This window comes from Ranitomeya imitator, chromosome 2 (assembly GCF_032444005.1).
Source record: "Ranitomeya imitator isolate aRanImi1 chromosome 2, aRanImi1.pri, whole genome shotgun sequence".
NCBI classification, from domain to species: domain Eukaryota; kingdom Metazoa; phylum Chordata; class Amphibia; order Anura; family Dendrobatidae; genus Ranitomeya; species Ranitomeya imitator.
Window position 1 is genome coordinate 350,662,989 of NC_091283.1, and position 12,134 is coordinate 350,675,122.

The 12,134-nt window shown below is 43.4% G+C and overlaps 1 protein-coding gene across 1 annotated transcript in view; it reads right to left on the reverse strand.

Annotated features, from left to right (window-relative positions):
- Positions 1-2,752: 2,752 nt before the first annotated feature.
- The window catches only part of LOC138666547 (zinc finger protein 729-like), a 93,003-nt gene continuing 83,621 nt past the window's right edge, over positions 2,753-12,134 (reverse strand). The window contains exon 18 of the mRNA XM_069754754.1: positions 2,753-5,927. Coding sequence (XP_069610855.1) covers positions 4,330-5,927 — 1,598 coding nt within the window. The 3' untranslated portion in view covers positions 2,753-4,329. The remainder of the gene's footprint in view (positions 5,928-12,134) is intronic.

Sequence of the window (12,134 nt, forward strand, 5' to 3'; positions counted from 1 at the left end):
GCATATACTCGGGTCAGCTTATACTCGAGTATATACGGTAGATTAAACACAGTATATACACATAGAACAGGTAAATATAGAGATGTCAGTAACATATACAATTAGTGCAGTATCTTACTCTACATGTATTTAATCAAAGATTTTTCTGAAAAAAAATGTTGTGGGTTCCCGCATAATTTTCTTAAACAGCAGAGGATAAGCCTGGGAAGGGGGTAATACCCTTGGAGCTTCTCAGGCTATTAATATCAGCTCACAGCTGTATACTTAGCCTTTACTGGCTATTAAAATGGAGGACCCTAAAAAAAAAAAAAAGACGTAATGGCGTCCTATAATTAACAGCAAAGGCTATGCAGACAGCTGTGGACCGATATTAGTAGCCTATGAAGGGGCCATGGATACTGGCCCCTCAGGCCAGAAACATCAGCTCTCATCTGCCCCAGAAAAGGCGCATCTCTAAAATGTGCTGATTCTGGCACTTAGTCTTGCTCTTTTCATTTGCCCAGTAGCAGTGGCAAGTGGTGTGATGGCTGGGGGGGGTTGATGTCACCTTTGTATTGTCATGTGACATCAAGCTAGTAGGTTAGTAATAGAGACGTCAATAAGAGCTCAGCCGAATACGACTGAGAAAATAAAAGCTGATGTGAGCTGTCCCATAGATTAACACTGGACCAAGTACTATGTGAGGCTACGTTCACATTAGCGTCGCGTCGCCGTTGCGTCGGCGACGCAGCGGCGACGCGCCCCTATGTTTAACATAGGGGATGCGTGCGTCTTTTTGCACGCGTTTTCCGACACGTGCGTCGTTTTAGACGCTAGCGTCGGACGCAAGAAAACGCTACAAGTTGCATTTTTCTTGCGTCCGATTTCGTCAAAAAACGACGCACGCGTCGCAAAACGCGCGCGTTTGCGCACGTTTTTCCGTGCGTCGCACGTTGCGTCGCCGACGCAGGGCGGCGCAACGCTAGTGTGAACGTAGTCTGATGGTAGTGTGACTGCAGCCTAACACAATCTCCTGAAGCCATTGTTCCCTGTAAGCAAAAGTAAAAAAACAACAATATCCCTCACCTGTGCAAAGTTGAAAGAATCCATAGTGTCCCATGTCGTAAACCACATGTGCGGCATTTGCTCATCAGCAGGAGCTGTGGCCTGATGCGACCACTCACGCTGAAAAGCAAGGGAGAATGATTCGCTGCAGCGAGAGCGGCACTCACAGTGAACTGCGATGATCTCACTGAAGTGAGGGATATTTTGTTTTTTTATTTTTGTTTGTTTACAGGGGACAATGTCTTCAGGGGATTAGGTGTTAAGGTGAGTATAGTGATTTTTATTTTATTCTTAATTTTACACTTGAATACAACTCTTAACATTATCCCCTGCTCTCGCTAATCACAGCAAGATCAAAGAACACTGATGTGAGATGTCTCCAGCACTAGGGTTCAGAGTGAACAGTACCGCTGATTCCCAGGTGCCGGTATGTTACACTGATGACACACGGATGTCATCCGGGTGCACGTGTGAGGGGCGTTTTGCAGCCAGTGCAGCTGCTAAAAAATGAACATGTCAGCGTGTTTTGCCATGGACACATGGCATGTTTGTAAGCGTCTCCAGTACGTGTGGAAACTAGTCACTACTCACACTGGAGAAACTGACATGGGAAAGGGGCAAATGCTTTAGATCAAAGCATATTCATGTGTGTCAAAAACCCAGTCATAGTCCAGAACCAAATCCCATTGAGAATCTGTGACAAGACTTGAAAATTGCTGTTCACAGACGCCTCCATCCAATCTCACTGAGCGAGAGGTATTAAATAATTACAAAGTATTAAGCAGGCATGGTGCTGGTAACAAGTGGTCCACGCCGCCCCGCTTATGTTTGGCTTACCTCTCGCTTATGTTTGGCTTATGCATTCCTAGTAATGGTCCATTAAGGACATGATGCACTATGCACTTTAGACACAATGAAATGCTGCTATTTAAACCAAAGCCATTTGTACAGACTGTTATGTCTACACCTTGCACATTAACGATTGAGAGATATTGAGTGATAATGTTTACTTAGGCATTGGCTGTATGCTGGTCACAGTGCTCCCTTTGACTAGTGGTATCCAGTAGTTCCTTTTTATTCATTGTGATTTTTGTGCTACTTATGTAAAATGTTTATCTAAGGATTATACTCTTTTTGTGGTCATTATGTACCGCCTTTTGATACATTCACAATTTATGTCAAATTTCCGGTCTAAAAATTAAATCGCGCTCGTTCCTTTCCAAGCCCTGCGATGTGCCCCAACAGCAGTTTTTGATCACATATGTGGGTATCATTGTGGTCGGGGGAAATTGCACAACAAATTCTGGGGTCTTTTTTTTAATATTATGCATTGTGAAAATTACAAATTTGGTGGCAAAACATTTTAGCGGAAAAAAATAACTCATTTTCACATGCACATTTTAAAAAGTTCTGTGAAGCACTAATGGGTTAAAAATGCTTAACAAGCCCTAGATGAACTCATTGATGGCTTTCCTAACTCCGCTTTCCAAAATGGAGTCATTTATTGGGTTTCTGCTGTTTTGAAATCTCAGGGGCTCTGCAAATAGGACATGGTGTCTGCAATGTATTCCAGACAAATCCAGATACCAAATAGTGCTTCTTCTCTTCCGAGCCCTGCCATGAGCCCAAACAGCAGTTTTTTTTACCACATTCAAGTGAAAAACAGTCCACATTCAGGAGAAATTGAGCAATTCACTTTAGGTTTAATTTTCTCCTAGTTTAATATAAACATTCAACGTTGAAAATCGCTAATTTTTCACATTTCAGATATTTTCACAAAAAAAAGCAAAGTACTTAATGACTTAAATTTACCATTAACAAACATTAACATTGAAAAATTAGGTTTGATTAGGTTTAAAATCAGCAATCTGCAACTCAGAAATACACAACACTGCTGCTGAAAAGTATATGCACACTCAGCTCTGCTACATATACACATTTACATACACACAAACTGTTTATACATTGTAAGGCGGCTGTCGGATACCTAGTGGCTGGGAGACAAACTTGGAGTAATACTTTAGTACATATAGGACTAAAAAGGGTTAATCGCCTATATGAGAATCTGAAGAGTCGGAGCGAAGGCTGCTCACCATATCTCCACCCCCGAGGATTGTGGTTCACTTTGTAAATTGAGAGCAGTTTGTCTCACATATGGCAGTGTGTATGCAAGTGTGCAGATCTCCTGGACTGAGTGCCTTTGCTGAAGGACTAACAAACTGGACTCTAAACCAGGCAGGCTAACCAGCAGAATTGCATGGATTTCTTACTTTATGCCAGACCAAGGCTGTATATAATTTCTCCTGTGATGTGGTTTATGAGGACTGAAATAAACCAGCAGGCCTTTATATAGAAACGGTTACTGTGATACCCCTGATCGAATCCAAGTGAGTGGCATTGTTATAGCATTAACCCATTTTGCAGTTCCATCCAGATTATGTGATTGATCCCATGACATGACAGGTCCTGAAGCTAGTTGGGTGGAAGATACTTCAGCTACTCAAGATGTAAGGCTAGGGTCACATTGCGTTAGTGTAATCCGTTTAGCGCTAGCGGATTGCGCTAACGCAATGTTTTTAACGGGGCCGCGTCCCGGGGTCGCGGTAACGTCCCCGCTCGCGCAGATCCCCGATCAGCGAGAGTGGGGAACGGACCGCGGGCGCGCCTCGGACACTGCAAGCAGCGTCCGCGGCGCACCAGGAAGCACCGGCGCGTCGCTAGCGCGTGCCGAACATGGCACGCGCTAGTGCTGCGCGTTCCCATTGCCGTGAATGGGCGCGCTAACGGACGCGTTGCACGGCGTTAATTTCGCCGTGCAACGCTGTCCGTTAGCGTGTTCCCATTAACGCAATGGGAACCTAGCCTAATGCCTTTGTTTAGCAGCTTCCTCTCCTGCTCTGCACGGATTACATAGATCAGTGTGGGGCAGGAAGAGAGAAAGCAGTTCTCTGAGTGATCGGGAAGGAAACTGCCTCAGCTTTCTCCTCCATCACAGGAAGTTGCCTTCGGACAATAAGAGGAACTTACTTATTAGCAAGATTTGTCCCTGTCTTGTCTAACTATACGACTGTCTTTTATATGTTGTTTTTTTAGCAAATTGTCAATAAAATATATAGTTTCTACCTAAGAGAGTTTTTTCTTATAGTCAACAAAATATTATTTTCTAGTAAATCATTTCTCACATTCTATGTATAATAATGGCTTCTCCATGTAGGATTTTTGATGTTTAAGATGGTGCCATTTTTGGCTAAAACATATCCCACATTCTGAACATGAAAAAGGGCTCTACCCTGTGTGAATTCTCTGATGTGAGTTAAGATTTGCTTTATCTGTAAAACATTTCCCACATTCTGAACATGAAAAAGGCCTTTTTCCTGTGTGAACTCTCTGATGACTAACAAAATCTGATTTCCGGTTAAAATATTTTCCACACTCTGAACAAAAATATAGTTTCTCCCCTGTGTGAGTTCTCTGATGAACAGTAAGTCTTGATTTCTGTGTAAAACATTTTTCACACTCTGAACATGAATATGGCCTCTCCCCTGTGTGAGTTCTCTGATGTGTAACAAGAGCTGATTTGAATACAAAACATTTTCCACATTCTAAACATGAAAAAGGCTTTTTCCCTGTGTGATATCTCTGGTGTAAAACAAGCCGTGAATTATTTACAAAACATTTCCCACATTCGGAACATGAATATGTCTTCTCCCCTGTGTGAATTTTTTTATGTATAACAAGAGATGATTTATGTGCAAAACATTTCCCACATTCTGAACATGAATACGGCTTCTTCCCTGTGTGAATTTTTTTATGTATAAGAAGAGATGATTTATGTACAAAAAATTTCCCACATTCTGGACATGAATATGGCTTCTCCCCTGTGTGAATGCTTTGATGTCTAAGAAGAGATGATTCATGTGTAAAACACTTCCCACATTCAGAACATAAAAAATATGACTTTTCCCCTTTGTGACTTCTCTGGTGTTTAACAAGAGATGATTTATGTACAAAACATTTTCCACATTCTGAACATAAAAAAGGCTTCACCCCTGTATATATTCTCTGGTGACTAACTAGAATTGATTTACAGTTAAAATTTTTCCCACATTCTGAACATGAATATGCCTTATCCCGTTTATGAATTAATTGATGTGTAACAAGATGTGATTTACATGAAAAGCATTTCCCACATTCTGAACATGAATATGGCTTCTCCCCTGTGTGATATATCTGGTGTACAACAAGAAGTGATTTTTGTACAAAACATTTCCCACATTCTGGACATGAATGTGGCTTCTCCCCTGTGTGAATGCTTTGATGTCTAGCAAGAGATGATTTATATGCAAAACACTTCCCACATTCTGAACATGGATATGGCTTCTCCCCTTTGTGACTTTTCTGGTGTGTAACAAGAGATGATTTCTGTATAAAACATTTTCCACATTCTGAACACGAATGTGGCTTCTCCCCAGTATGAATTTTCTCATGCCTAACAAGATTTGATTTCTGTTTAAAATATTTCCCACACTTGTGACAACAAAATCTACTCTCCCCTGTGTGAATTTTTGTACAAAATTTTTTAACTAACGATGTTTCGAGAGGAAAACTTTTTCCAAATTCTGAATGTGATAATTGCTTCATTTCTTTTGGAGCCGTTCGATTTTTAGTACCTCTTTTGTGACTTTTTTTCTTGTTAATAGTTGGTAATGAATTAGAAGTTAGGACTTGTTTCAAAAAAACAGATGATTCATCCTTGCAGTGAAGGAGTGATGGTATATCTAAAGAAATAGCATTCATTTCAATTGTATCCTGTGTTATCTCAAGATCATCTGATTTAAAAGTTGAAGAGGTCAGCTGTCCGTCTGATCTCCTGTCACCATCATCTGCAATGAATAAAAACGATTATTTTTTTAATAAAATATCCTTGAAATGTATATCTTTTAAGATTTTTACTTAAAACTTCAGTAAAAAATGGCAGGTCTCCACTCAGGTCCATCATCTGTCAGTGGAAAAAAACAGAGGTTTCAACATGATTAGTTTCACAAAGGTTTTCGAAAAGCAACATGGCTTTCATAAACCAATACAGAAGTATCCGCTTTCACAAAGTGAAATCTTCCCCTCGCTTCTGAGCTTTGCAGTGTGCCCAAACCACATATAGCATCCATGCATTTGACATTGCTGTAGTGAGAAGAAGCTGGGCACTATTTTCACTCTGCAACATCCACTGTGTGCTAATTTCTGGAAAGTGCCTGTGGAATCAAAATTGTCACTACTACTGATGTATTCACTGAGGATTATGATGTCCAAAATAATTCATGGGGATTTGTACTCCTCTGTTTTTTTTTTGCCATTCTGTCATATTAGGGCTTCTGCATATGGTGTATCCCATCTCCTCTGGGATCTGCTCCTGCGATGTCTGCTTCTGTCACCAGACACTCATTATTCATTCTGTGAGCGTCACTGCTAACGGAGGTGACGACAGAACCAGAAGCTCTGAGTGCTGCAGACTCTGCCCTGCCACTAAGATTAGAGTGGCTGGGACCAGTAATGCCATCCAGTCTGGCAGTGTGGGTGTGTGTGCTATCCAGCTGGAGTAAACAGTTCCCTGCTTCAGCCAACTGGAAAGCACCACAACCTACTAAAGCTTGAAGCATATTGCCAGACGCTGCCAGATATAGCTTTGTTCTCCTCTGGTTCAATCCTCTGTGCTCAGCTCCCGGCTTGTGTGTTTGTTTCCTGTTGTGACCCCGGCCTGTTTACGGACTACTACTTTGTCTTCAGATTATGTATTTTCTTTGTCCTCCTGGTTCTGACCCAGCTACCTAACTAATCTCCTTGCATTCTCGCACCACAGAACAGCGGCTAGCTCTGTGTCCCCTGCTTAGAGGTTTCCGTTGAAGTCCAGATCCATGTGTACAGGTTGAATGGTGAAGGGCAAGACAATTCCTGGAATTTGGAAAATAGAGAAGCCAACGACAAGCCTGTTTATGGTAGCCATCTTTTGAGCTGCCAGGTGACCACGCACAGTGCGAGCACTACATTCTGTCTGCAAACTATTCCAGCAAAATATGCATTACAATAACTCAAGGGCGCTCCTTCCCTTCTAAGCCCTGCCCTGTGCAAAGATAGTAGTGTACAACCGTATATAGGGAGTTGTCGAATTCAGGAGAAGATGGAAAATAATTTGTAAGGGCTAGTTGTTTCCCATTATCCTTTATGACAATAAAAAAATTGGGGCTGCATCAATATTCTAGTTAAAAAAAAAATGTTTGCATTTCACTTTGTGTTATTTTCTAATATCTAGGCCCCTCAAAGTAATTTGTTACCCCCAAAAAAATTGTTTTTGGAAATTAAACTGATCATATTAAAACATGTTGCCAAACTTGTAAACCTTCTGTCATCAGAAAAAAAATAAAAGGATGTTGAAAATATAAAATGTGAAGTTGGAAAAATGCTGGTGACTTAAAGTAGAAATATGCTAAATGCATATTTATTAACCATACTGCGTGGTATAACTAATTGATTTAAAAGCTTAAAAATGTAAAGGGTGTTTTAATTTTTATTACATAAATCAATACGTTACATGAAAATAAGCAGCTATTTAACCTATCAGACAATACTGTCAGACAAATCTGCTTCTTTCTCTTCCTGGTCTAATCTTTGTGAGGCAGGGATGAGTATTATATGCAAAGGATGCTATGTATCCCCAAGTATGCGCATAGAAGTGTTTTAAGGCCGCTGGAGTGCATTACAGTCACAGATATAGCTGTTGTTGCAATACAGAATAAAAGTGTGGTCTTGGACGAGCCATTTGCCCAAAACAGATTTAAGAAAACCCGGCATGGGCTTTTATTTTTGGAGCAAACTACAGGATGGTAGTGCTGCATTTTGCTCCCTCCAGCCGGGTTTTACAAGTGTCCCATGGCAACAGAATGCATTTAAAAAACCCTTCAGTAAAGGGTTTGGGTGCACGCGGCAGAGCAGGTGGCTCTGCAACAGCCGGCTTGTGTAAGGCAATACAGAGCCAAGAGCAGCGAACACCTGGCACCCCTCAGCGTGACACAGTGGTGCAGTCGCCCTCGGCAACCGGTCATGGATATGGACTGTTTTGTCACCCCGGCTGTGATCTGGAGGATTCTGTGTGTTGTTCATTTTGTTTGTTTTGGACATTAAATTAGTTTACTTAGAACTATTCTTGGGTTGCTGCCTCATTACTGCATGGTGTGAACACTGATGTACTACATTTTCATTTGCGAAATTCTCAATTCTGTGGTAAAATCTGTCTTCAGTGAAGACAGATTTATATTACTCAGATAGGAGATGGCCATTGGATTTGTATTAGATTCTATGTAGATTGGAGGAGGAAGAAGAGGAAGCAGCTCTGTCTCCCTCTATACTGCTCAGATCTCAAAAATATAAAGTACAATGTGTCACAGAAAAAAATATTTCACAATCACAAGAAGCATCCAAATTTATCACCACCTAAAGTGACATGGCAGATTTAAAAAAAATGGGGCCTGGTTAGGAACACAAAACTGGCTGGGGGAGGTGAAGAAGCAGGGCAAAACGTGCACGTCGGGGCCCCGAGGTGGAAGCTCTCACACACTTTTTGAAACAGCGGTTGCATTACATAGAGGTATATCAAGTCTGACATGAGCCTTTTCGTTAAAATATGCCTAAACAGCATGATATCTAGGACACTGAATAGATAATTAGAGATATATTGTTGTTGATATAGTTGTCTGCATCTGCATCATTGATATGGTAATTGGGCACCACCATGTGGCTAATTGTTAATAATACATGTGAGCTGTGCATGAATCCATATGTTTTCTTGCCACTTTAGTTAAAGGGACTGTCACCTGAATTTGGAGGGAACAATTTTCAGCCATGGAGGCGGGGTTTTCGGGTGGTTTGATTCACCCTTTCCTTACCCGCTGGCTGCAATATTAGATTGAAGTTCATTCTTTGTCCTCCATAGTACACGCCTGTGCAAGGCAAGATTGCAGGCATGTACTACGGAGGACAGAGAATGAACTTCAATCCAATATTGCAGTCAGCATGCAGCCAGCGGGTAAGGAAAGGGTGAATCAAACACCCGAAAACCCCGCCTCCATGGCTGAAAATTGTTCCCTCCAAATTCAGGTGACAGAGTCCCTTTAAAGGGAATCTATCACCTCAAAAATCATATATGAGCTAAGGCCACTGGCATCAGGGGCTTTTCTACAGCATTCTGTAATGCTGCAGATAAGCCCCCGATGTAACCTGAAAGGTAAGAAAAACAGGTTACCGTATAGTATATTCACCCAGGGGTGGTCCCAGTGCGGTCCGGTCCGATGGGTGTCGCGGTCCGGCGCCTCCTATCTTCATACGATGATGTCCTCTTCTTGTCTTCCTGCTGCGGCTCCTGCACAAGCATACTTTATCTGCCCTGTTGTGGGCAGAGCAAAGTACTGCAGTGCGCAGATGCTGGGTCTCTCTGACCTTTCCCGGCGCCTGCGCACTGCAGTACTTTGCTCTGTCCTAAACAGGGTAAAGTACACCTGCGCCGGAGCCGCGGCAAGGAGACAAGAAGAGGACGTCATCGTATGAAGATAGGAGGCGCCGGACCTGAAATGCAACACCCATCGGACCGGACCGCCCCTGCGTGAGTATAATATAACCTGATTTTCTTACCTTTCAGGATACAACGGGATCTTATCTACAGCATTACAGAATAATGACGGTGGCCTTAGCTCATATACGATTTTTGGGGTGACAGATTCCCTTTACTTATCTTTGATACTGGTTAGGCCTTTGATGTTATGGGTGGCATATACAGTACAGACCAAAAGTTTGGACACACCTTCTCATTTAAAGATTTTTCTGTATTTTCATGACTATGAAAATTGTACATTCACACTGAAGGCATCAAAACTATGAATTAACACATGTGGAATTATATACTTAACAAAAAAGGGTGAAACAACTGAAATTATGTCTTATATTCTAGGTTCTTCAAAGTAGCCACCTTTTGCTTTGATGACTGCTTTGCACACTCTTGGCATTCTCTTGATGAGCTTCAAGAGGTAGTCACAGCGAATGGTCTTCCAACGATCTTGAAGGAGTTCCCAGAGAGGCTTAGCACTTGTTGGCCCTTTTGCCTTCACTCTGCGGTCCAGCTCACCCCAAACCATCTCGATTGGTTCAGGTCTGGTGACTGTGGAGGCCAGGTCATCTGGCGTAGCACCCCATCACTCTCCTTCTTGGTCAAATAGCCCTTACACAGCCTGGAGGTGTGTTTGGATTCTTTGTCCTGTTGAAAAATAAATGATGGTCCAACTAAACGCAAACCGGATGGAACAGCATGCCGCTGCAAGATGCTGTGGTAGCCATGCTGGTTCAGTATGCCTTCAATTTTGAATAAATCCCCAACAGTGTCACCAGCAAAGCACTCCCACACTATCACACCTCCTCTTCCATGCTTCACAGTGGGAACCAGGCATGTAGAGTTCATCCGTTCACCTTTTCTGCGTCGCACAAAGACACGGTGGTTGGAACCAAAGATCTCAAATTTGGACTCATCAGACCAAAGCACAGATTTCCACTGGTCTAATGTCCATTCCTTGTGTACTTTAGCCCAAACAAGTCTCTTCTGCTTGTTGCCTGTCCTTAGCAGTGGTTTCCTAGCAGCTATTTTACCATGAAGGCCTGCTACACAAAGTCTCCTCTTAACAGTTGTTGTAGAGATGTGTCTGCTGCTAGAACTCTGTGTGTCATTGATCTGATCTTTAATCTGAGCTGCTGTTAACCTACGATTTCTGAGGCTGGTGACTCGGATAAACTTATTCTCAGAAGCAGAGGTGACTCTTGGTCTTCCTTTCCTGGGGCGGGCCTCATGTGAGCCAGTTTATATGTAGCGCTCGATGGTTTTTGCCAATGTATATATAATATATAATGTATATATAATTTGTAAAGCGCTGCGGAATATGTTGGCGCTATATAAATAAAATTATTATTATTATTATTATATTATTATAATGTACTTTGGGAGACTTTCAAAGTTTTCCCAATTTTTCGGACTGACTGACCTTCATTTCTTAACCCCTTCCCGACCCATGACGCCACGTAGGCGTCATGAAAGTCGGTGCCATTCCGACCCATGACGCCTATGCGGCGTCATGGAAAGATCGCGTCCCTGCAGATCGGGTGAAAGGGTTAACTCCCATTTCACCCGATCTGCAGGGACAGGGGGAGTGGTAGTTTAGCCCAGGGGGGGTGGCTTCACCCCCTCGTGGCTACGATCGCTCTGATTGGCTGTTGAAAGTGAAACTGCCAATCAGAGCGATTTGTAATATTTCACCCATTATAACGGGTGAAATATTACAATCCAGCCATGGCCGATGCTGAAATATCATCGGCCATGGCTGGAAATACTAGTGTGCCCCCACCCCACCCCTCCGATCGCCCCCCCCCAGCCCTCCGATCTGGCCGGTACACTGCTCCGGCTCCCCTCCGCCCTGTGCTCCGCTCCCCCCCGTGCTCGTGTCCGCTCCCCCCGTGCTCCAATCACCCCCCCGTGCTCCAATCACCCCCCCTGCACTCCGATCCACCCCCCCCGTGCTCCGTTCCACCCCCCCGTGCTCCATTCCAGCCCCCCCGTGCTCCGTTCCACGCCCCCCGCGCTCCGTTCCACCCCTCCCGCGCTCCGATTCCCCCCCCCGTGCTCCGATCCCCCCCCCGTGGTCCCCCCCCACCCTATCATACTTACCGATCCAGCCGTGGTCCCGTCCGTCTTCTCCCGGGCGCCGCCATCTTCCAAAATGGCGGGCGCATGCGCAGTGCGCCCGCCGAATCTGCCGGCCGGCAGATTCGTTCCAAAGTGCATTTTGATCACTGAGATATAATCTATCTCAGTGATCAAAATAAAAAAAATAATAAATGACCCCCCCCCCCTTTGTCACCCCCATAGGTAGGGACAATAAAAAAATAAAGAAATTTTTTTTTTTCCACTAATGTTAGAATAGGGTTAGGGGTAGGGTTAGGGGTAGGGCTAGGGGTAGGGTTAGGGGTAGGGTTAGGGGTAGGGTTAGGGTTAGGGTTAGGGTTAG